At 38.8% G+C, this 26,617-nt stretch overlaps 1 protein-coding gene across 13 annotated transcripts in view; it reads right to left on the reverse strand.

The window, feature by feature from the left end:
- LOC128508385 (adhesion G protein-coupled receptor L3-like) overlaps window positions 1-26,617 on the reverse strand; it is a 321,516-nt gene that overhangs the window by 151,818 nt on the left and 143,081 nt on the right. For all 13 annotated transcript variants that reach the window (XM_053479696.1, XM_053479700.1, XM_053479690.1 and 10 more), the window contains one exon: window positions 25,265-25,478. In XM_053479696.1, the coding sequence (XP_053335671.1) occupies window positions 25,265-25,478 (214 nt within the window). The remainder of the gene's footprint in view (window positions 1-25,264; window positions 25,479-26,617) is intronic.

Consider the following 26,617-nt stretch of genomic DNA (forward strand, 5'->3'; position numbering starts at 1 on the left):
AGTTGCCTTCCCTAGTCATGTAGCAGGTGTTTGAAGTCAGAGGTGCAGCTACTGTAAGCTATTACTAGCTCAATATATTAGATACTTACTTTAAATTTGAAAGTAAGTACTCTTGTTCTTTAGCTCACGTATAAATATAAATGAAGGACTTCTACTTTAACTTGAGTAATATGTTACCTAGGGTATATCTCCTATCTCTGCTCATGTGGAAGTTTCTTTAAAACTTGAATTTATAAATCCTGTTATAAATTTTTGTATTAAATTACGATGAACTTAAAATCTCTGACCAGTAAATTATATTTCACGTATAATACGTCTATGGGTTTAAAGGGTTAACCATGAAAGTGCACCTGGTTTTAAGATTTTCTTGTCTGTATAATTATGTTTGGTTATGGCAATACTAGTCGTTAAACCACGATAAATAATGCGGAGAATTGTGTGGTAATAGCGTCTGGATAAAACCCGCGATGTCCCACATTCAACAACACTGTGATCTATCAGTACAGTGGCTAATAAAATTTTATTCGACTTCTGCCAAATTTCCATCCGGCTCACGGTATCCCTATGCGAAACCTTCACAGCTCTGCTAATTCAGGCCGTGGCGAAGCCGCGGATGATGTCACCGCTCGGCAATCAGGTTTCAGAAGAGCTTTTCTGGATAGTTACCAACTGTCCAAACAATCGCCAAGCCTAATAGCTTTTTAATCTGTTCGTGTGTAAACGCTTCCACCCACTAGTGTCCCGTCAGGACTCGGCCGGGGTGGGCTTGAAGAACCCGAGTCAGGCCCGATTGATCGGAGTCCTCTTGCCAGGGCCAGTTTGAAAAATGATTTATGGTCAGCAGCAGGAATTTCTCTGTTGCTGCCAGAAAGACGGTGTCTGGTATCAGACGGAGGTGTTCCTCCGGGAGGGAAAAAAAAAAATAGCACCGTGATTTAAAGACAAAATGCAGCCTACCAAGTGGAAGACAACCTTTGTTTACATTGCTGAAAGTGAAGAGTGTATATCGCAGAGTGTTTGCTTAGGTGTGTGTGACCATATATTGTGTGTTTTTATGGCTGAATGTGTTTAAACAGGTCATAAAAAGTTCAGTAGAGCCTTGCTGGAATGAATGCACTCCTCTGGGCTAGGTTTCCTTTAAAGGACTTGACACAGCAGATTATTCAACAATGCACACACACACACACACACACACACACACATATGCACCACATAAGAATATGGACAAGGGGACCGATGGGATGTTTTAGAGCGGTGATGGAGTGTGTGGGGGTTTTGGTGTCTGTGTGTGGCGCACACTAAGACCCCACACGAGGAGTCAAAGAGGCACTTCTGACTGGAATGCGGGTGTATCCGCACGCAGCAAAGCAACCTCGTACCAAACATACCAAACACACAGAGGACCTTGAGCTCACTATTGCATTTCAGTTCTACGTATCCATAGCAACCCTAATTTCAGACTCCATAAGCGTTGGCCTTCTCTCTCTCTCTCTCTCTCTCTCTCTCTTTTCTCTGCAGTGCTGAATTCCTGTGCAACAGTTACCATTCACGATGTGTGGGACAGCTTTAAAAACTAATTGCCGATTCTGGAAAGGTTCAGTACACACACTTTAGATCTTCATAATGAAGCTGGGGGCAAATGCTGCAGAACAAAACAGAGAGACATAATAATTGTAAACAAAAGGACCGGTGGAGGAAAATACCCAGCTGTATTTCCCATCGTTGTTTTTTCCATAAATACAGAAAGAAAGAAAAAAAAAACAACAACATGCTTAAGAATGAATGCCTGAAGGAAGTCAAATTAATGGGTAATAATGAGAGCTCATTTGTCTCTATAAAAAGAAATAAGAAGAAATTTTCAGGAATGAGCTGATTAAACTTACATGAAAATTGCCAGACAAGAAAATTAATCTCATGAGGCAAAAATATTAGATTTATTGCCCCGATTTAAGCTATTTGCATCAAAAAAAAAAATTAATTTTTGCAATTTCATACTTTAGAAAAACGACTTTGCAAAAATACACCCTACAGCCATGGCGCCAGAGCCTCGCTTATTAGATAAAGCTTAATCAGACCCCCAAAATGGCAATTTGTCCAAGACTGCATCACTGGCAGGCTCTTGGGTTTTTAGTGAACTTTAAATGCGGAACAATAAAGGCAAAAAATGTCTCGGACCTTCGGATTAACTTTAGGACCAGACTATCTATGGAAAATTGATAATGCGGTGTGTAGTCCAGGGTTAATCAGCGTCTGGAGAACTGGGTCTCGGACTTTAACACAGTGAGTCTGAGTGGACAGATCGATGTGGTTCTCATCAGGGGAGCCTGAAGACATGAGACAGGGATGGACTGGACGCTGAGATATTGATAGATTTTAGGTAGAATGGTATCACGGGCGTGCTGTGGACACGACAGCGCTTTAAGGACAAAACTATTGACATGGACGTCTCTCTCGGTCTTTCTTTTTCTCCCCGATAAATGGAGAATTTTCCACTCTGAAGGATGTACTGTGTTTTCAAAGATAAATGAAGTGTGGGAGAACGTTGTAACAGAGGAGAGGATATTCTCCGTTAAGGCAAAATGATGAATATGCTCTTCTCTTACAACGACGATTTAAAACGCCTGGAAGACCCACATTATTTTAAGGTACCGTTTCCTAATCTTGCTCCTGTTAGTCCCCCAGGACTGCATGCATAGTCTTTCTCCACTTCAACAAACCTGAGTCTAATCATCAGCTCATTAGCAAGCCCTTCATTAGTTTAAATGAGTGTGTTAGAGAAGGGAACTCTACAAAGTGCAATCCAGGGTGACTAAAGGGGCAGGATTTGGAAACGAAACAGAACAGGATGCATTACACACAATATGGGCGGAAGTTCATGCCCATATATGATGGCTGAAGATGAACATGGTTCTCCTCTTCATTCCTGTAATAGGAACATATAGGAATTTAGAATTCCAGTAGATTTTGGGAATCTGTGTTTATTTAGCCAAGACAAGATCTTAGTCTTGTCAATGATATAGTTAATGTAGTCTTTCAATCCATTAAAAGAGAAAAAACATATGTTCAGTGGGAATGATTTCAAAGCTTTGTGGAGGCCATTCAGGTTCTTCTACTGTATATACCAACATTCATTGTGCCCGGTTTTTGCAAAAGAGCCCGGCCATGCTAAGGCACCGAATTACTGATCGGAAGGTCATCAGTTTGAGCCCCAGCTCCACCAGGTTGCCACTGTTAGGCCCTTGCACAAAGCGCTTAACCCTATTTGCTCCAGGGGCGATGCATTATGGCTCTGACCCCAGTTATGCTGGGATATGAGAAGAAAGAATTTCCCTGTGCTGTAATGTATATGTGACAAATAAAGGCCTAACTTAATTCTACAGCATACAGGGACATTCTACACAAGTGTATAATTTCAACTTTGAGCAACAACAGTACAGGGAATGGAATTGAAGAGGAAAAGGTGGGTGGAATGTGTTGAAATGGAATGGAATTGGAAAACAGTTGAGAAGATGCAAAGAAATTAAATGCAATTGAAGGGAATGAAAGATACACACTGAAATGGAATGGAATGTGAGTTATGCAGTATATTGGAATGGAATGCAAGGCAGTGGAATGAGATGGAATAGGAGTTATACATTGGAATGGAAAGGAATATAACAGAATGAAAGAAAAGAAATTATATGCAAGTTGTACATTGGAACGGAATGGGATAGAATAGGAGCTACACAGTGAAATGAAATGTAAAGTTGCCTAAACCTTGGAATCAAAAAATGGCCTGCAATGCAGTGGAATGGAGGATGGGGATCAAATGAATTGGAAAGGTGAGTTATACCACAAAATAAAAAAGAATGGAATGGAATAGAATAGAATGGAATGGAATGGAATACACATTGGAATGGAATAAGGATAACAGTGTGAAATTAAATGGAATGGAATGGAACAGAATGGAATGGAATGCAGTAGAATGAAATGGAATGGGAGTTTTACATTGGAATGGAAAGGAAAGAGATAGAATGGAAGAAAAGATATTAGATGTGAATTATACATTGGAATGAAATGGAACGTTGGATATACCTTGGAATAAAACGGAAGGGAATGTGTTGCAGTGGAATGGAGTTGAATGGAATGGGATAAAATGGATTGGAAAGGTGAGTTACACCATCAAATCAAAAATAATGGAATGGAATGGAATGAGAATATACATTATATATCAAAATGGAATGGTATGGTTTTCAATGAAATGGAATGAAATTGAATGAGATGAAAGACACAGTGAGTTTTGGAACAGATTTTTTTTTCTTTCAAGGGGACCATCTTTTGTGGTACTTCACTTTCAACATTTGAATGTATATATACAAAAAAAAAGGGTTGATTATTTGCACAGAGGGTTTACCGCTCATAAAAATCAGAATGTTTCTACAAAAAGCTTTCAGAAGGCAAGAGCCATTCTGGTTCCATTTTCTTTGAGAATATTCAAGAGAACAAAAAAATAGAAAAAAAAAACCTTCTCACTAAGCTGTGAAATGTTTATGTGACAGCTAAAGAAAGAAACCATGAGAGTGAAAAAGAAACTCGGTGTGAGGTACCTGATTGACATGAGCTCAAGTAAGAAAGCAGGCAAACCTGTAGACACACATACACACACACACACACACACACACACACAGCGTACCAGCAAGAAAGGTTAAAGTAGCTCCATAGCTTTGGCCCCATCCAGGGCTTCCGTTCATGCCAATTTGTGAGTGTGTCAGAAGAGTTTGACAGGCTTTTAACTTTTGCATTCGACCCTAAGCCGTCTGTGACACACATTCACATTTTTTCCTGAGGTGGAAAAAAAAAAGTGTGTGTGTGTGGGATACGGCTGAAGAAAAGCACCAATATGGGTCAATCCTTTCAATAGTATGATTCAATAGCCCTACACTATGAGACTCTCAGTGGCACTTGAAAATTGCACAAGCATCGCAGTCATCTTGTTCTTCTAAATGCCTGTATTCCAGCTGAAACACAGCCAGAGCACCAATCCGGTCCACGATACCCACCAAAGCACCGTAGCTTTAGAACAGTCTGGAATTTTGACCTTGGGTGTTAACTAGTGTGGAGGCAGAAGAACCGTACAGGCTGTGAGGACTCCCGGTGAACCAAGGTGTTGTTGTGGAAAGAAAATATCTCTGCCTGCATCTCGGTGTTAGTTACCAATATATCGGGATGGAAGTGAGGCATTAATAGACGTTTGTGAGTTTTTCCTAAATATTTCTGTATTTAAGCTAGTAACTAATTTGTTAGTTTGGTTTGTTAGTTAAGTTGTGTAAAGCAATTTGAATTGTACAAAATGTTAAATTCGACATTCTAGTGGATTGTAGTCCAAAATGGTTACAAAATGGATTCTAGTTAAAAAAAGGTGAAGGTTAGTTAAAAACATTGCCTCCGAGTGGCGAAGTGATAAAGTGCGAGCAGGCACTTTACCACTGCGCCACTCGGAGGCCACCTTTATCATCTAGGTGATGTTGAAACCTCTCGCAGCCGGAGGTCTAGAGAGAGATGATTGGCCGAGCTCTCTCAGAGGGGAGGGATGTGGGGTACTTAGGTACTCACACATTAATCAAGGCTCTACAGCCAATCAGGGGCGTCTGTGAGCTCAGGCAAGCGGAAGGAGCGGATAGCGCTGTCCTCCGACGGTTATTCCCCCCCCAACGGTGAGTGAGCGAGCAGTTCGAAAAGATGTGGTCAGCTGGCGTCACGCGGTTCGGAGGAAACTGATTAAGTGGTAGGCTTAATGTGGGAGCCCCCTAGTGACGGGGAGGAATTGGACACGACTAAATTAGGGAGAAACTTATTGGGGGAAAAAAATAAATGAATATCAAGTTACCAACCTTGAAATATTAGCTGCAAATATTAACAAATTCGGTAGATTCTACAAGCCGGGACTTTTTGACACGTACAGAAGACTTCAAGCACAGTACGATGATGAGCCTCGTAAAAGATTTGAACGGCATGGACATTTTAAAGGAGTCCATATGATTCCGGCCAAGGTGTCTTGGAGTCTCCTGCAGTCATTCCAGTGAACATTCACTGAGTAGAACGTCTGACTCTTAAAAATGGACATAACTTGTCGCCAACAAGAAGAAACACATCCATCTGTTGGAACTGTTGCCACATCCACCTTACAGTCCTGATCTCCACATGTTTGGACAATTGAAGGAGTTTCTAAGAATCCGGCGTTCCAGACTGGAAGCAAACAGTCTGATCATGAGAAAGCTTTCTACCTAGATGGTCTCAAGCACTAGTGAAACTCTGGGATAAGTGCATTAGTGTAGAAATAAAAACGAAATAAAGGAAGTTTTTAGTTCTGTTTTTCTGCACAGGCCAAAATTCCCGGTTTTAACTTGAACACCCTTTGTACTTAGGTGCTAGTTACAAAATGTCGGATGCTGATAACAAAATGAGACTGAGACGAAGACCTGACTAGACTGTTTTGGAGTTAAATATTATATGGACTTTGTTACAGGGCATTTAAAACATTTGTTGTTTAAAGATCACGTTTTATGGCTGAAAATACTATGCTATAAAATATTAATCATATCACTCCATCTCTCCAGATCCATTCCCTTCCTCAACCTTTTTTCTTTATCCCTCACCTCCTTGTTCAGTTTTCTGTTTCAACATCTCTGTTTACTGCACTCACTTTAGCTCGTCTGTGCTCTCCTCAGTAGGTCTTTCTCTGCTACATCCATGCTCGTGTTGCGAGAGCAGTCCCCCCCACCCCACTCGTGCTGATTGAATTAGGCTCATGAATAAGAATGCGTCTCTCTCCAGAGCTTCCAGCAGAGAACTATTGACATGCACAGCTTCGGCATGCTCTGCTCCTAGCATCCAGGCCTCACTGGGGGCTGGTTCCTATCACTACAGCATGCAGCAGGCTAAAGGCTAACCTTTAAGGCGCAAGCTTGCTAGGATTTTTTCCCCCAAGCCTAGACTTCCCCCCACCCCCCAACCCCACTTTCATTTCTGGGGGTAGGACGAAAGAGCACAGCTTGCCTGAAGGAGATGTCAAGCTGAGAGGAAATGACAGGGTGTGCACACATGGTTACATCTAAATGAACTACATTTCTCACATAAGAACATGTAGGTGTTTATGCTAAGCAAGGGCTGACAAAATGTGAGACGCCATGCTCGATTGCATGACACTGTTAGGTGCTTAAAGAGTTAGTGGGAGGTAATGAAAAAGTATTTAAGATAATGCTTACTCAGGCGTGTATGGATAAAAATATAAATATGGACAAGGGTGAGTCAAACAATGATCCTCACTCTGGTTAGATTAAAACTTATCCGCGCTTTCCGCTCAAGGCTACCATCTCCTCAGTCACTACCGTGCAGGTGTAAACGCGTTACATCAGTTCACTTTGCTCATTTCTGCGGTGCGAGCAATAATTATGCCCCCGCTTGTGATTTGTACGAAAGAAGATGATTCGCGTTTTTATGGTCCGAGAGTGCACCCGGTGTCACTGAAGCGCAGAAACAGGAGTGCAAATAAAAGTTGGACCGATACTCGAAGAAAGGTGAAAGTTTCCTAAAGAGTTTCGTTACTGGTAGTGCATCACTACGAATCTGAGAGTAAACGGAGCTTAATCATGAAGCAAGAAGGGTCCAAAATTAAACCATCCGCTAAAAAAATTGATGCTTAGAGTTTTCTGGGATACTTAAGGGACAGTATTGGATCATATAAAAAGGTTCAACAATCAACAGTGAAGAGTTGAAGAATAACTTAACGCAGAGGACCGCTGTCCAAGGGCATTGTGATTATGTAAGTCAATGTACGTCCGCACACTTCTACACACACTTTCGAAATTCTGCAAAAACCTTAAAGCATCCTCCCTATAGTCCTGATCTCGTTCCACCTGTTTGATCCCCTGAAAGAAGCCCTACTAGGACGAGGATTCACTTCTGATAAAAAAAAAAACAGCATGTCTCGCAGCTCAACTTCAAACATTTAAAATGAGGGAATACAAAGGTTGATGACCGATGGACGAAGTATATTAAAAAGCAAGGAAAAACGATGCATCCTTTAGATTTGCAGATCACGTATGACTCACCCTTGTACTGTATAACAATCAATCCAAATATCACCTGATCACCCTTCTGGGAGAAACGCTACACCACGATCCAGTCATGCTAGTCTCATCATAAACCAAAGCAAAACAGAAAAAGGAAGAAAGGATGAACATGCTGAACTATTATTCCCAGTGTGTCTCCTGCATCATGGCTCTCCTGCTGTGTCCCCAGGGGCGCTCCTGAATCCAAAGGCAAACCGCAATCCTGAAACCCAACACAGGCTGGCAGCTACAGAAGAGACGAGCAGGTGAGGAAGAGAGAAAATGACAGAGGATACGGAGATAGACGGCTGGAGAGAGAAGGGAAGAAAAAAAAATGCAGGAGCGATGCTCAGATTGGAACACATCCCAGACAAACAGCTTGAGTCACTGTTTGACTGTGATGAGGGCACCTACTGAGGGTGTACACAAACTCATAAAACACACACAAAGCTCTCGCAGACACCCGCCGGTTGTTTTCTGCCCCCACCTCAAACGCATTGCACCCCCTGTATACGGACTATAAGGGCACAAAAAGAAAAAAAATACAGGACAATGGGTTTAAGAACATTACCCACAAAAAAAAATGCAAGCTTTGATATGCTAGTTAAATATTAGGTACAAAACAATTATTGCTAATTATATGATAGGTACTAAACCTTGAATGCTAGCTGTTAATTACAAAACATTTCATTTTCATTAGACACTGTTTACAAAAAGTTGAATGCTAATTAGAAAATGGTGAATGCTAATTAGGCACTAGATATAAAACATTAGATGCTAGTTAAAGTCTTAATTCGAGTCTAGTTTGGATGTGCGTTTCAAAATGGTGGATGCTAGGTAGAAAACATTAGATGCTAGTTATAGTCTTAAATAAAGTGGAGTCATGCTAGCTGTAAAACTTAGAGTACTAGTTAGAGTAATGCTTATTAGCACCGGTGTGCTAATTATTGGAGTCATGCTAGCTATAAAACAGTAGACGCTAGTAAGTTTGGATGTGGTTTCATGCTAACTATACAACATTTGATTAGATCATTAGAGGCTGTTTACAAAAACTTGAATGCTAATCAGAAAACAGTGAATGCTAGTTACATGATTTTAAAAATGGTGGGTGATAATTACATGCTAACTAGAAAACATTAAGATTATAACACGCTAGTTATAATCTTAAATCAAGTCTAGATTGGATATGGTGGGTATAAAACTTTAGATGCTAGTTAGAGTCTTACTTTAGGTGTAGTTAGAATATAAGTTTTAAAATAGTAAATGCTTATAACATGCTAGTTATAAAACATTAGACGCTAGTTAGTTTGGATGTGGTTTCATGCTAACTATAAAACATTAGATTAGATTATAAGATGCTGTTTACAAAAAGTTGAATTTTAAATAGAAAATGGGAAATACTAATGCTAATGGTGAATGCTAATTAGACACTAGATATAAAACATAAAACATTAAACTTGCTAACTAGAGTCAAATGTGATTTTTAACATGGTGTATGCTAATTAAATACTACGTATAAAACATTAGATGCTAGCTAACGTCTTAATCTGTGACTAGTTTGGATGCGAGTTTTAAAATGGATGCTAATTACATGCTAGCTATAAAACTTTAAATGCTAGTTAGAGCCTTTAAGTCTAGTTAAAATATGAGTGATGGATGCTAAAAATGGTGAAAATGGTGTATGCTAATTAGATGCTACCTATTAAAAATTCAACGCTAGCTATATTCCTAATTCTTATCTAGTTTGAGTTTCAACATAGTGGATGCTAACTAGATGCTAGTTTTAAAAAATACTGAATTAAAACTAAACTAACTAAACTAAACTTCCAATTGTAGTTGGAACCTTAATTCTATAACCAATTGTAGTTGGAACCTTAATTCTATAACATACAAGTTAAGACATCATTGATATTTAAAACAGCACATTACAGGCTTAAAGCTAATTTAGTAATCCACCAATAAGAATCAACTGAATTATTTTAGCAGATATTTTAATGAATAACAACTTCTCAATTTTAGAAGAACAGATCACGTCGTGCACTCTCTATTTAAACGGTTAAACTGGCGACAATCTTGCTGCTGAACAGCTGGGAAAAACCTACAGACCAAAACCATATGCTAGCTAATTACTGATGCTAATGATTTAGTCAACTAGTTAAGATATAAGGACATTGAAAATGAGATAATCCTGTTAGGACCATCAACGTTATTCATCAGACGTTTTGGAAAATTACCAGAGGAAAAGATTCTGTTAGCTTAAACGATACTTTGATTACGTTGAACATATGCGCAGTGATGGACGGGTGTCACATCCAGGTGGTTTCTGCTAGGAAATCATTCAGATACAGGTTCAGGGTAAGTTCACATCGAATATCAGAATAGTTGTGGTGGATGAATCCCCTGTGGCATGGGTGTTGGTGCCGGATGAGCTGGTTTGAGGATTTCCCCAAACTGCTGCTCTCCTGGGATTTTCATGTGCAACAATTTCTAGAGTTTACACAAAATGGGGTCAACAACAACAACAACAACAAGACAACCAAAGGGAAAAAAAAAAAAAAGTTTAGGCAGTTTGAATGGCCAGACTGGACCTGACTAAGTGGGAACTTCCATCCATTCATCTAGGAACCTCTGTGGTCCAATTAGGGACTGTTGAGGCCAGTGGTGATTTCTATTGCATTTGTTCCTATTTTAGTACCCAGACAAAACCCACCAAACTCCATGCACACAGACCCCGAGGCGGGAATCGAACCAGGACCCTGAAAGGGGAAAGTTAACAGCGATGACCACTAAGCCACCACGCCGCCAAGTGGACACTTAAGATATTTTAATCAGGATAGAATCACTTCCACCGATTTCCCAAACATAAAATGTATATACTTTTGTTCATTAGGGTCTTTATTCATTTGTTTGTGCATTCGGTTTGGTAAGACGTACTGACTTGGCTTTGAAATGAGATGCAAACAAGGTTGAGTTTCATTTTTATGAATCATCCACATCTAATACCGTTAAGACGTCTGGCATTTCTTTGCAATGAACAGATTATTTGTAATCCGTGATTGATTCAGCCTGAAAGATATTTCAGGAGTGAAAAGAGAGAGAGAGAGAGATGGAGGGAGTCGCTATGTGTGTGTGTGTGTGTGTGTGTGTGTGTGTATACGTGTGCGTGTGAGTGAATGTGGGGGTTATGTGAGGAAGAGCGTCATCTCCCAGGGTCCCTTTTACCACCTGCTCTGACTCAACGAGCTCTTTCATGGCTCAGGGACACCACACACACACACACACACACACACACACACTGACTACATATACATGATGGAAGAATAATGTGGAATGAGGATGGAAGAGAAGGAATATAAATTAAAAAAACAGTCACTAAATGACACTTAAAGTCCAGTTCGTTGAAACTTAACCTTATGTTCTTCTGTATTTACTGGAAGATGGGTGGGTGAGTATGGGTGTGTGTTAAAACCTCCAGGGTGAAATCAAGAGAAATGGAAGAGTGGATCTGCACCGGTGTGCAACTTTGACCTTTCGCTTTTGTCAAAACAGAGCTGCGTTAAGGAAGCTTACAGTGTATGTGTGTGTGTGTGGGACAGAGAGAGAGACCCTAGCCTATTAGATTTAGGAAATTGAGCACAACTTATTAAACGTTTTGCGTTTCTGTGCACCCAAGTGAAATGAAAGAAAGAGCGAGAGAGACAGACAGACAGACAGACAGACAGACAGACAGACAGACAGAAACGAGCTACAAAGAGCTAGTTTTTTTTTTATGCAGTGAAATGAAATTTCCACAAAACAGGCAGTGACAGTGTTATTATGCTTATTTGCTTTCCGGGTGTAAGGTATGCGCTGTGGGGTCCAGTCGATAAGCAGGACTACAATAGATGGGAAAAACATCCCACAGAGTCTCTGCATGCTTAATATCAGCGCAAAGGAAAATGCCAACACATCATTATAGGCCAGAATTTGGTCGATTTGCACTGCTCACTCAAGAAAAGAAAAAAAAAAAAAAAAGATTCAGAATACACCGCAAGCCAAACAATTTAGGAACCAAAGTAAATCATATGACAGGGAATTTTTTTTGCGACATTAAGGCAGTGAAACTAAACCCGAGAGTCGATTTGAGAGTATATAAAATGCATCTATTCGCTGTCAGGGAAAAGATCACGGGCCGGCTCGCAGGTCACGGAAGATGGAAGAAGAAGAAAAAAACCCGGCAGATGTGTAGGCCATTTAAGCCCAGCGAGGAAAGACAGAGGTGCACTGAGGAACATTTCAACACAAGAAAAATATCGCTTAATAAACTGTACGAGGCACAGCTCAGATTTCCGCCAGTTGCTCTAGGAGGAGAATCCGCAGATTGTATTGCAGCTGTTGCAGGAAGCTTTGATGCAGTATGTACTGTAGTTGATGACTACACACCATGACTGGCCTGTATTTTTGATTTTTTTATTATTATTATTTATTTATTTTGAACCATGGAAACATCATGGTTTTGTGCCCTTATCGGAACATAATGAACGACTGGGAGACCGTCGTAAAGTGTGGAAATCCTCTTATAGCACATCCCACGCTGACAATTTGTACAGCATTTTGACAGCAAAACGAGATAAACATCATTGTTTGACTACCTTTTCGGGAAAATTATTTCCCACAGGAACGCATGGTTGCCTATACCAGAAAAAAATTTTTTTCGAAAATTGCTATATATTCTCTTTTATGGAGCTTTTCGAACAATCACTAGCACTGGCTTTACTGCATTTGGGAGCATTTTGATATTTATGAAAGTAACACTAGGAAAAAGTAAATCAGGCACAGAAATAAGGCAATAACGCTCAGGAGTCACTTGAATGCTTTCTGTACAAGGCGTTTTGTTGGGACACATGGTTATGTCTGCTACTTCTAGTTCTCCAATCAGGATCCCCAAACTATATTCTAAACTTATTAAACCACAGACATACTGTATAGACAGTTGAGCGGTGGTTGCTTTGACCTTACACAGCGTATACCTTTATTATGACAAAGTGCTTTTGTCCGTCACCAAAGTATAACCCAATCTGGTAAAGGGAAAAGGTTATTAATAAGGTATTGTCTTTAATGTTTCTCATGATCTTCAACAAGCTTTATACAGGTAGTCCCCGACTTACGAACGAGTTCTGTTCCGGGAGGACGTTCCTTAGTCCGATTTGTTCGTAAGTCCGACAAAGTGAGTCTCGTACGACTTTTACACAAATATACAACGTAAAGCTCCTGTGATAGAACCTGAGGTAGAACCGTTGTCCATTCATATTTGTGGAAATGCCTTGACTCAAATGTTTAAAAGTAGGGGAATACCTGTAATTCAAAAGATTTTAAATGTGACAAAATTAACATCTACCGTTAATTTAAAGCTATTCATGCTGAACCAAAACTAATAAAGAAAGTTAAAAAAAAAAAATAATATTTACAAGGCCACAAACACAACTGCAGGCTGATATATTTCTTGGAAAGGGGACTTTATAGAGTTCTGCAAAATAATCTAAAAGTTCCTCTGATATAACCTAAACAATTCCATTGAAAATGTTAGCATGTTTGCTTTTTTAATAACTTTGTAACTAAAAAAAAAAAAAAAAAAACAACAACAATGCACCAAATATTTTTTGGTCAGATTGTTGCTTTTTTAAATAAAACTTAAAACATGGAGATATCTCATTTTGTCTGCAAACGGTTTATAACAATGAACATATTCATTTAATTCATAATTCATTTAAAGTTATAAATGATACTTGAGGAGCAAGTTAATTCCTAGGCTGCAACCTCGGAAATCTGCATATGGACCACTAACAATGGAGACTCCTTCCAAAAATTCCGCAGAATAATCTTTTAGCTAAATAAATAAAAAATAATAAATAATGTATAGAAATGGTGGAAAACTTATAGAGTTCCCAGACTTCTGACTATATCTTTCGAACTGACCATATAATCAGAACTACAGTATATATTTTTTTCAGGAAAAGAAAAAGAAAAGACAAACGTGATTTAAAAAAACAAAAAACAAAAACATCTATATTATATATTCTGTATTATTGTATTAATGCATATTGCAGTAAGGTACAGATTGTATGTGTGCACTCACATACGTGAGATCTGGGCTTAAACTCCAGTAGTAATGACAGAACACCAGAGTGCTTTTATTACTGCCATGTTTACTTTGCTCCTCAGAGAGATATACCCATTTCTCCTGTCAGAAGCGCTTCCCTCTGATGCCTCTTTTCATATCTGTCGTTTTCCCTGCCAAACCAACATTCATTTTTAAATTCCATTCTGTCACATAAACACAGCCTGTGATATTTCGATATCCCGACTAAAGACACACATTTCTTATTTATTTATTTTTTACTTCAATGACCTTTTAGCTCAAACAATGATCAAGTTTTCTATGTGTTCTGAGCACTTAGTCACGCAGTTTGTCATCTGTTTTATATAAAACCATATATACTGTGCATACCCTAAAATATGCGCGTCGTCTTAGTGAAGCCGACAGCAAAGCTTGTCAGCGTGTCATGGGATCGTTTGTAGATGTCTCTGAAACTATACTGAAGCAATGGAAAACTTTATTTCGAAGACATCTTGCTTAAATTATGATCATTTATATACTGTTTTATGGATGGAAGATGAAAGGTTACTTTCATTTTTAGTGACGGTATGGACCGTAGTAGTACTGTATATGGCCTTTATATGTAGCATCCCAGCAGGATTGTTTTCCGTAGTCAAAAACATCCTATTTGAACATGGGTTCGATTCCCACCTCGGGGTCTGTGTGCATGTTCTCCCCGTGGGGAGTTTGTGGGTTTCCTCCGGGTACTCCGGTTTTCTTCCACACTCCTAAGACTAACTGGTGCAGATTAACTGGTTAACTGCAGATTAACTGGTTAACTGCAGATTAACTGGTTAACCAGTATCAACCAGTTAATCTTGACCAGTTAGTCTTTTATGTGTGGATGTACTGCCATATGTTGGAATCCCAACCTCCAATGGGAATTCTAAACCCTGTTAGATACTTACAGGACCATACTCAGATGTTGTAAATCTTAAGCAAGAATCCAGACCAGGACGATTTCCTCGTTCCATCGTCCATTTTGCAAAAAGTTGTTGAGGTAATTCTGTGAACGAATGAAACAACCCATTTGTGCTGAGACAAATTACTTGTCTCATAGTATTATGGAGGCGGATACCATACATTCTTGAGATAAACTGATTAGCTAGAAAGATATCTTATCTTCTGTTAGCTAGCTTAGTAAAAATTTATTGTAGGATAGCCGTCGCAATTTGTCTAGAAGGTTATCTTGGGTTAACCAGCAGTCAGCCATTGATTTGTCAATGCACAATACACTCAAGATATACTGTTTTTCAAGCATTAATATTTGTTCTTAAAGCATATACATGTATTTTATCAACCTGGCTTGGTCAATATCACTGGAGATTCGTGATTCTTTCCTGATTTGCCCATCTTGGTACGTCCGAATGAAACAGTCTAAAAGATTTTCAGAGGGTGGGAAAAAGTCTGGAGGCAGTAAGAAACACAAAGCGTAGGAAATTTTCATCGCGTCCTGAGGGTATACAAACTTTTTCATTTGACGGGATACTACATGTCCATTCCATCCAAACCTAAACAGCCACAAATTAAGTAAGAACTGGAATTGAAATACCACTGCTTTGGAAGTTTCAAACCCACTTGTGACTATCATGTTCAAGTTTTAATTGAGAAACGCAAAAGGATTTTGATTCCAGGCATGTGATGAGAATCGGACACGTGATGAGGCCGCAAATTAGATTTTGCAAGCAGCCTGCTTTTCACTTAACCTTCTGAGGTTGGATCTTTATTATATGTCTGAGAACTCGTTAGATGACGAGAGTTTGCGACCAAATTCCAATCGCTTAAACCGTTTTTTAAATCAAAAGTGCCACAGCCTTGCTCATTCTGGATCTGCTAAAAACCTGAAGCAAAGTTGGCCCCAAAATATCTGGATTTTTTTTTTTTTCAGCCTCCAGCTAATACAGCCTCGGGTCTAGTAGTGTAGTCATAATGAGTGAGAGTAATTATGGAGAGTCTGGACCTCAGGCTATATTAGCTGAGGGCTGAAATTAGGTCCATGTGGTTCATTTTGACCTTTTGATCCCAGGGGCACACAGGTAGTCCTGGTTTTTATACGTTTCACATGTGACCCACCCCGTGCTGCCGTCCGCTCCTTTGGCATGCGCCGCATCCCGTAATGATTTCAATATCCCAGACTCGAACGCAGAGCCGAGTCACGTTTAAACAAAAACGCAGGCCTGTGATTTATATGATGGATGTACGCGGGTTCGTCGTATTTGGAGAGGTCATACTCAATAACTCAGGATAATTACATCAGATCAATGCAGGGGTTAATTCCCCCTTATGCAGAGAGATGTCACTGGTGTACACTTCCAGTTTGCACGGGAAAAAAAAAAAAAAAACACCCGCACACACAAACCAGATGGCTTCGAAAGTGACACAGCCTCGCACCCATCTTCTTTTTCCAGGAATACCACATTTTTCGGAGGAAATGCAAAACCCAGACACAGTGCGAGAGGTAGTGATGTGTTTGTTGCCATCCAGGACCTCCAAGGCAAATATTCCGTTTGGGGTTTGGAAAGAATCCTGGCTTGGATTTTGGAATTAGGGAAATGCCATCCTGTTTTGAGAGCGTATCGATTTACAAATGTTATACCCATGGCAGAACGGAGGGATGAAGTGGGCCACGGATGAAAAGACATTTCTATCCCCAATCTCTTCTTTTTTCTCATCTCATCACACTCAACTTCAAGGACGAAGCATGCCACAAATATCCTTAGACGACCAAGACGCAGTCTTCTCTCTCTCTCTCTCACACACACACACACACACACACACACACACACACACACACACACACACACACACTGTATCTCAGGTCAATTTCCTAACTGTCATTCTATTCCATGTACGCCGGGATGAAATATCACGCTGCGAAGACTATGCGGCCGCTACGATGACACAAAGCCGCAAAACTCGGCACAGATTGTATGTCTCGACTAAAACTGACCGAAATTACAGTCCTATAGATTTTGCGGCATTGGTGCAGATCGCGCTAGTCGTCTTGTTAAGCCGGTAAATCCCCAGCTTCCTACTGAGTTTAAGCATCTTAAGGCAGATCAAACATCACTGCTACAGAACGTTTAGTATTATGAGACGGAGGAATAAAAAATCTGTACGTCGTTGTCCATTTGGACACTAGCTTCTTCTGTTCCTTGTCATTTTGAAAATGAAAAAAAAAAAAGGGAGCCAGCCAAGCCTTTGATATGATCCAGAGCACAGCTCTACCACGTTGTTGCTGCGTGTACTTCCTGCAGTGACGTTCTCTGGCACGTGATGGAATTCTTAAACCCTTTCCTATTTGTCTGAGCATGAGGATATGGCAAATTTTATGCATCTGTACAAGTCAAAATAAATAAATAAATGTAGGAGTCATGATTCAAACCAATGCTCATGCTTGTCAAAAAGGTAAGAGGTAAGTGAGGACATTTGCCATATATATATATATCTCAGGTATATATACTTTACTTGTGTTATTTTATTAGTGGACACTATACAAATCACTTTATAAAGTTCTTACTCCGCTATACCGCCGTGTTTATATGATAGATAACATGGTGTTCAAACAACGTCCGAATCGCATAATATCCTAATCAACAGAAACTATCGATGATGTTCAGCAATGCATAGTTTTTACTGCCAGTTTTTACTTCTCGGCTAAATGAAACAGCAGCAGCAAAGTGTAAGTGTAAGCATACTTTTTGTGACTTCACCATTCTCCAAAAACCCTGTAAATGCATTTAAACCACCCGTGCCAGCTGGTGTAACCGCTCATTTGTTTAACTTTACTTACAATGCCTAAATACATGTAGTTTCAGCAAATTACAGTAAATATCAGACTATATATAAATATAAGACTTTTTCTAAGTTATATTTTAAAAAGTGACTTTAATTTCTACCAAAGTCATTTTCTGTTAAGGTACTTTTATACTAGTTTCGTTTTCAAATACTTGGTCAATACATTTTAATACCTTTAGGTCAATTATTCAAAACAATAACTAATAAATTAAAATTAATAAAAACAAATAACTAGCTATAAAACTAAAATTATTTATCATCTGTAAAACAAAAAAATAAATAAAAAAATCCTTTTATTACTTATACAAAAACATATAAAAATAAATAACATTCTATGTTCAGAATTTCAAGGTAATTTATATTACCTAAACATTCCTAGTAACATTTCTAATAAATTACCTACTAACATTCTATGTTCGGAATTTCAAGGTAAAAGTTTTGCTTTCCAGTACTTTATGTTTATAAGTTTTAATAACTTTAAATTACTTCTCCAAAACGAAATAACTAGCTATAACACTAAGATTAACCAACATGTGAACTGTAAATTTTGGAATAAAAAACCCTCCGTTTATTACTTATACAAAAAAACATATAAACATAAATAACTATATTCTATGTAATAGCCGGTATGTCAGCCGCTTTGTTGCACAGAATTAAATTTTCACGTCACGAGTCACATGACAGAAAAAAGTGATACGATTGGCTCGCCCATGTTTTTGCTTCAAAATCTGGTGGGTAGCTGTTTTTTAAACATTTTCCAAAATAAGGTTATATAGCGGTTATCAAATTAAACCTAAATATTAGTCAAAGTTTACTTAGATAGATAAAGTTAGCACAAACTATAGAAAAGGTCATTTCTCCATCAACAAAACTGGCTGAAAAGCTCAGTGTTGTGCTTTATCATTTTATTTCCGTAAAATTTTCAGGTATCTGCACTATATTTCTGCCACATTTTACTTTCACTCCACTACATTTACTGAATCACACGTGTACTTCTACTTCGATACATCTCCCCCAAGCATCTGCCCTTAAACTGTTCATATATGCCATTTCTCATACACGATTTGACCTCAACTGTATGCATGCCTCAAAGGTTTCTCCTCCTCTGCCTCCTTCTCTCTTTCCGAATTTCGAAAAATTTAATGCAAAGCTCTGATTGTGGTGGGAAGAAAAGTGATATTTCATTGGATTTACGAGACACAGATCTGGCAGAACACTCAAAGAAAAGTATCAAGCATTTGATGTGATTTAGTGCAGGAGACACCAACTCTGTGCAACAGCACTGCCTGCCTGCCCACACTCACGCACACACACACACACACACACACACACACACATGCACGCAAACACACAAATTCGATATTGTTTATAACTACTGCCACTGAAGGCCTCTAAGCCTGGAGAGAGAAACCGAGCGTGAATGTTGATTTCAATTATCGTTTTCAAGTGGCATACTCCAGCACAGCTAGGTGAGAGAGAATACAATTAGCCATGACAATAACATTAACATTTGAGACCCAATCATCCAGAAATAAAATGCATTGAAATATAAAAAGTATTGTCTCCAGCTTCAATTCATCTCTGGGCTACACGGAATGGAACAAGTCCCCTCATGCACCAGTGGAAAGAGAGCGCAACGGGTCAATGCAATTAGGTCATTCTTAGCATGGTTTATGTATATGTGTAGAGCTGATATAAAAACCCTGAATAGGTTATTTATTACACATGCCAACCTTACTGGTCCATCTTATAGGCCAGGAACGAGAATAATGAAAAGAAAGAAGAAAAAAAAAAATCCCCTCTTTTTGTACCAACCTGGGAACACAGTTCAGCCTTCTTGTTTTCTATTGGCTCATAAGACGGAGCCTCCTGAAGTGCAGAGGTTCAGAAACCTGTCAGATTGCAACCTTTACGATTCTGATGGCTGTTTCCAGGAAAGGTGTTTCTTGTTTTTTTTTCTACTTGGCTTATCTGCTGAGCCAAAGTTCACTTAGATAAAATCAGCACAAACCTTAAAGTAACTTCTACCAGAAGCGAAAGATAAGAATTTTTTTTTCACTTCGTGAGTCCTTTCGCCTTCAGTGAACTGGCTGAAGTTGAAAAGCTCAGTGCAGTGTTTGGATGTAACAAACTACGAATACTTCATTTCTATACCTATGTAGAATTCCCACGTCTCTTCTGTTTTCTTTGTTATTTATAGTTCTTGCAATTTTTTAGTTTTGCTTCACTACATTTTCTAAATATAATAAGTACTTCTGGTAACTAGCAAGCCCATAATTCACTAGTACATTCGTGATTCATGTTACATTTATATCCATTTCTACCATATTATACCATATACAGTACCCTATTTATACCATTTTTACTTTATTGTAAGCCATCCACAATAAAGTAGATAATCAAAATTCTAACTACTCACTTGTTTAACTTTACTTTCAATACTTAAATACATGTTGTATCAGCAAATTGCAGTAAATTATCAGATACTTTAAGACTTTTGTTGACTTTAGTTATATTCTAAATAGTGACGTTAATTTCTACCAAAGTAAGTTTCTGTTAAGGTACTTTTATTCTAGTTTCCTTTTCAAGTACTTTATGTTAATAAACTTTAATAACTTTACTGTAGGTTAATTATCCAAAACAACAACTAATGGCTAATAATTAATAAAACACATAACTAAAAACAAAAGAAAATATATTTTTAAGAAAAACAAAAAAATATTATAAAAACCTATTTTTATTACTTATACAAAGACAAATCAAAAATAAATAACAATTTATGTTCTGAATTTCAAGGTAATTTATATTACCTAAACATTCCTAATAACATTCCTAATAAATGACCTAATAACATTCTACAGTATGTTCTGAATTTCAAGGAAATTTATAAAATTACCTTTAGATCACCTTGAAATGTAGAACATATGAATGAATAGAATATATATATAAATTACCCTGAAATTCAGAAACATAGAATGTTATTTATTTTATATAATAAATAAGTATATTAGTATAAATATTTAAGTATATAAAAGAAACTTAAATATGTTTAACAATAATTCAGGAAGTATAACACTAAGGTTCTAAAATACTCTCTTTAGTTTATATCACCTTCAAAACATATGCAACATATTTGCCAAATTCGAGGAAATCTGACTAAAAAACAAGGTCGGTTTAATTTTCTGCTTCCTTTTAACCACAGAGATCTTTCAGTAAAATTAACTAAGAATAATATGAGTGCTAGCTCGAAGACAAGTAGACTGGTGGAAAAACATTTGCTCATCATTAACCAGACACTCAAAAACGTTTAAAGATGAGAATCATGAACAGATTCGCGTCGAGGACCGATATCTTTCTCCAGCATGCATATTATGTTCCAGGCAGTGTACTGTATATAAAAGACGTATGTAAAAAACGGTGTTACAGAAACATTCAGATTACATCCTTCAAGATTCTTAAGGTCGTGACCAGAAAAGTATGCAAAAGGTATTAGAGAAGTAGATACGATAAATGGCTCTCTAGTTGGAACAGCAGTTTGTTTAATCCATCAGGTTTCAACAGCATTATGAACTTGAGAATTGCTTTCAAATACACATATGGAACAGAATAGGGATGGATTTCAGGAGCAAATCTTACCCAGTGAATACAGTTTAAGATCTGGACACAAGTGGTCCTTGGACGCTCTTTGAGCATAGCAGACCTGTCTAGAGTCATTTAGTGTACGTGACCAGCTGTATATGTTGGGGTTTACCTGATATAGTGATGTTCGTGACTTTACCATTTGCGTGCATGGAATGAAAATACATCTATTTTATTCCATGCTGTGAAGAGAACTCGAGAACAAATGCACCAAGACAAAGAAAAAATATATATATTTATACGTCTAACACTTTTTCCAGTCGCTTCACAGCATGGAGCTAAAGATTTCGCCATTCCTACTGCAAAAAGGAGCCTGGAAACTATTTGCGCATTGATTCACGGTCAGAATAGTTTCCCCCTACACCTTAAATCGTGTCTGACACACACACACACACACACGCTCACTCACACATACACATATACACACAAATCCCCAGCTGTGAGGAATCATCCCATGACATTTTAAGCAGCTGTAAGGAAACTCAGGCCAAACCAACAGGCTCATCATCTTCAAAAATATCTTGGCAGGGAAGCTCATGCAAGCTGCTCATTAACTAATCAAAATGAAACCTTGAATATGCGAAGGCATCGAAATAAGTCTCTATAATACTACTAAATATTGTTGTGGGATTATTATTATTATTATTATTATTATTATTATTATTATTGGTACCACAGCAGGAAACCCAACATTGGATGGCCTTTGTAATATATTCCTAAAACCTTTTCTTTTTAAAAGTTGGAATGACTTTGGTGAAATGACGCCGAGATAACGTGAATAAGCGTCCCAAACACAACGTTCAAAAGTAGCATCTCATAAACAAACCTTTACTCGGAGCATCGATGCAAATTAGCATCCAATCGCACAACTCCGTTAAGTGTCTAACAGGGTTTAGAATTCTGATCGGAGATTCAACAGCTTCCCACACACAGCGTGTGTATCTCTATTCACGCATCTCTTAATGTTATGCGTAATGTTAGCTCCCTGCTTCATTTTCTTTCGGAAATGTTATTTTAAGGTGCATTTTAGTCTCGTTGTTGTAAACGTCCAAGATTAGCATCATGAACATTTTTCAGATTGTTCCTGGGTTAAACACGCAACACTTACAACAGTGCCGCAAGTCCGAATCCAGCTAAGACTAACCATTAGTTTGATGTAAATGCTGTTTTGAAGGGGCATTCGTTTAACGTTACATCATCATGAAGCTAATGTAGTTCCGACTACGTTTCATTAAAATAATTCTAACATTTTTAAACCTTCATTGCCAAAGTTACGTCAACAGAACAAAAAATTCCTGTATGTGTACATTATACATATATACTGTATATATATTATTAGCTCATACAGTATGTGCTTGTTTAATGCAGGCATGCTGAAAATCCCAGGAGTTAAGACATCATGTAGGAGTGGTATATCAGTATTGACAGGCGCGAGTCCTCAGAGGTGCTGACGGCCTTCACTTCACATAAGCACTTCGCTTTGATATTAGCACCTCCGGTTAGCTTTGTGATGCTGGATTTTCAAGTATGTGCATGTGTGTGTGAGCATGTGCTTCGTATGAGCCCAGATAACTGAAGCAAAGCCAGTGCGTGCGAGCTGGTGGCCTGCGGCCCGGAAAACCAACCCAATTCCCACTGGAGCTGAAATCCACGCTAGGAAGAGCACCGCTTCCGGACAGACCTATCAGATAACGGGTCCGTCCAACTCGCGTTTCAGAAAGACCGAGTTTATTTGGGGAAAGAAAAGAGAAAAAGAAAGAAAAAAAGAATGATCCAGATTTCCTACAAAGTCCTTCTAAATGGTTGACTTATGTAAAAGAAAAAAAAAACTGTTCAAAGTTAAACAAGACACAAAGAACTAAGCAGGAGAAATGAACCGTGATTTAAAGGATGTTAAATCCGGCACGTGTCTCTTCCTACACACATATGTGCTTGTTCTTTCTGCTTTTCTTTTTTTTTTTTTTATTCTGTAGCTCCAAATCCAGACAATGTCTGACAGAAGATCTCTCTCTCATTCACTAGTGCAAAGCTCAGCTTTACCAGCCCACAGGAGTTCTTTTGAAACGCTTTTCTTTCTGTGTGTGTGTGTATGTGTGTGTGTGTTTGGATAGTTCCTTCCTTGTCTTCTCTCTAATAGGCTTACACGGTGAGAAGGATCCTAGCAACAGCTGTGGCAGACGTTCGAGTCCGGGGGCGCCGTTAGCCGATCTCGTGTAGCGTTAGTTCGCTTTTCATTCCCTCACATGCTAATGAAGCAACATGGTGAGCCCTGTTCAGAAAAATAAATGTATAAATCACAAAGATATACAGCGCACTCTGTAGTCGAGACGTCGTACCCGGTCAGCGATGCGGTAGGGGTTTAGCGGGCTCTCGTTTCGTTTCGGTTTGGGAGGCAAGAACAGGATATTTGTTGTTAGCGCTACTTGTTGGCTGCGGTGTTGTTTTTGTTGCTAAACGTTCGCAGGGTTTGACTCTTCCGGCTAGGTTTATACGGGAGTGTGTGTGCAGCAGAGGAACACACAAAGGATCAATTATCTTGAAACACACACATAAACACACACACACACACACACACTCTGTCTGTAACCTGTATCTAAAGCCAAGTCTCTGTTTTAGCAGGCTGGCTAGTGCTTTGCAGAGTGACGCCTGTAAAAAAAAATCTGCATTCTTCTTGTCACTTTTTGTCTTTCTGCATCACCGGCTGTTGGACACGGTGCTACGAAATAGTCGCTTCAGGTCAACCATAAGAAACTTTAACTGCCTTTGACTTGTGTGTCAGTGTGTGTGTATCTTTTACTCAACATTTAATGCGAGTTTGCTCTGTATAAAATAAAATAAAAAGAGAGGGAAAACTTATTGATGTACCCAACAACCCTTGAGGAAACTGTATATATTCCAGTTAGCAATAATTAAGTTACTATAAATTTTACGCAGGGAAAAATCATAGGCACTTATCAAAGCATTATTTAATTAAATTATCTAAGCATTCATTCATTTATTAATTACACAAGCATGAACACTTTTCTCTCCAATTTTAAGTTGAGGTTAGGCTTCACGATGTTTTATTCCAATAAATCCCACCCTCTGCGTTATGATTGGCTCCGGGAATTAACACTCATCTACGATTGGTTAGATGCTTTATTATGTGTAAAATCAGTGCACCTTATTTAGCCCGAGAGCCAGTGGAAAGTTTGAAAGGAGGACAGTTGAGCGAGCGTTGCCTGTAACTGTAGAATATGAAAGTTCCCAAGTACAAATTCATGCAAATTCACAATCTGAGCTTTAGCTTCAATTAACAAAGTAGCTTAAATCTTTAAGAATATAAGATTTGTGGGTTTAAACTCCAGTTCCTGGTGACTACAGGAGCTTTCGTAATCCAGCTTTAATTAGTATACACATCACTGTCGATAATCTCCTTTTTTAATTCCCTTATTTTTCTCTCACACATCTTATGTGGACAAATTGTTTGCAGTAATCAGTATATATGGACGCTTTCCACTTTTCAGTACCAGTTTCTGAATGGGCAATAAAAAAACAATATTCCAATATTGGAATCTTGAGGCACAACAAAGTCTTTCTAGACACATTCAGCACGTCATACCTCTGGCTCATGATCTTGTAAGCGTCTGGAAGGTAGCAACGCGTGTTCTCCATCTGCGCAGGGTCGGCGTCACAGATCTTGTCATCGGTGCGTCCGTAGTTGGCGCTCTCGATCATGATGACGTCAGTGCCGGGACAACGCAGCTCGATGGGGTAACTCTCACATGATAGCTCTCTTCGCACCACGGCCATGGGCACTGGGGCACGGCTAAACGCTGGACAAATAAACACAGAGATGGCATTTTATTACAACAACTATTACGGAAAACTAGAACAGAAACAATGCAAATGTACCACACAATGGCTTTTCCTATATTATCTAGGGATGCACCGAAATTTCGGCCGCCGAAACGTAAGAAAGCGCCGAAAATAAAAGCCGAAATTGTCGCCACGCCTCTCCCATCCTCCCGTCTCGTTCGCGCTGTCATTACGCATCAAACACGGAGTATGTCGGCGGTTTGGAAGCACTTCAAAGTTTCAGCTGAGGACAGCAAAGTTGCAATATGCAACATTTTTTTAATACAAACAAAAAGAAAATATTTTAAACATGTTTTTTAATGAAGCCATTTTCGGTTTCGGTATCGGTTTTCGGCCAAGTGCATCCAAAAATTTCGGTTTCGTTTTCGGCCCAGAATTTTCATTTCGGTGCATCCCTAATATTATCTATTATGTAGCTCAATACAGTTCTCCTACATTAACTTTCCACAAAGATTCGTGGCAACCTTGTTGATAAGTTAAAGGTTCCACATTATACAAATTTTTAAACAAGTCTTAGCTAACCTTCTTAAAAGTCGAGTAACACCAGGTTAGCTGTTAGCAGTTAGCAATTACCCGCTAGAATAGCCTTATTTACTATAGCTCTTGAAAATGGTATACAGAGAACTTCCAATGTGGAAAGAACTGAGTCGAGGGAGGGTCTTTTGCTATATGAGGTCACAATAGGGGAAAAAACAGATTTGCTTGTTTTCAACCATGGCGAAATTTTTTTCATAATAGTTCTCCTTTAAAACTGACATTCAGTTTCTTTTTTGTTTTTTTCTTCTCTCCTGAGTGACTCCATTTGGAAGCAATAAAACCTCTGAGGAACCTATTATTTTCTTTCTTCAAATATGCTTCACTTTCATTAACTAGATTAAGAGACGCTTTGTCCCAAACGTCCTCTATCTACACTCTTAGGGGGGAAAAGACGTTGCTGCGAGGTTAGCCAAATAGTCTAACTAGCTAAAACAAATATTACGCTGTCGGGAATCGTGTCAGCTTAGCGTGTCACACATCCTGCTAGAATTAGCGCGGGTATTGTTTTAGGATTGAATACGACTTCGAAATCCTGTCAGGTAACCCCGGGCCATCTAAC

Source organism: Clarias gariepinus, chromosome 20 (genome assembly GCF_024256425.1).
Source record: "Clarias gariepinus isolate MV-2021 ecotype Netherlands chromosome 20, CGAR_prim_01v2, whole genome shotgun sequence".
In the NCBI taxonomy this organism is placed as follows: domain Eukaryota; kingdom Metazoa; phylum Chordata; class Actinopteri; order Siluriformes; family Clariidae; genus Clarias; species Clarias gariepinus.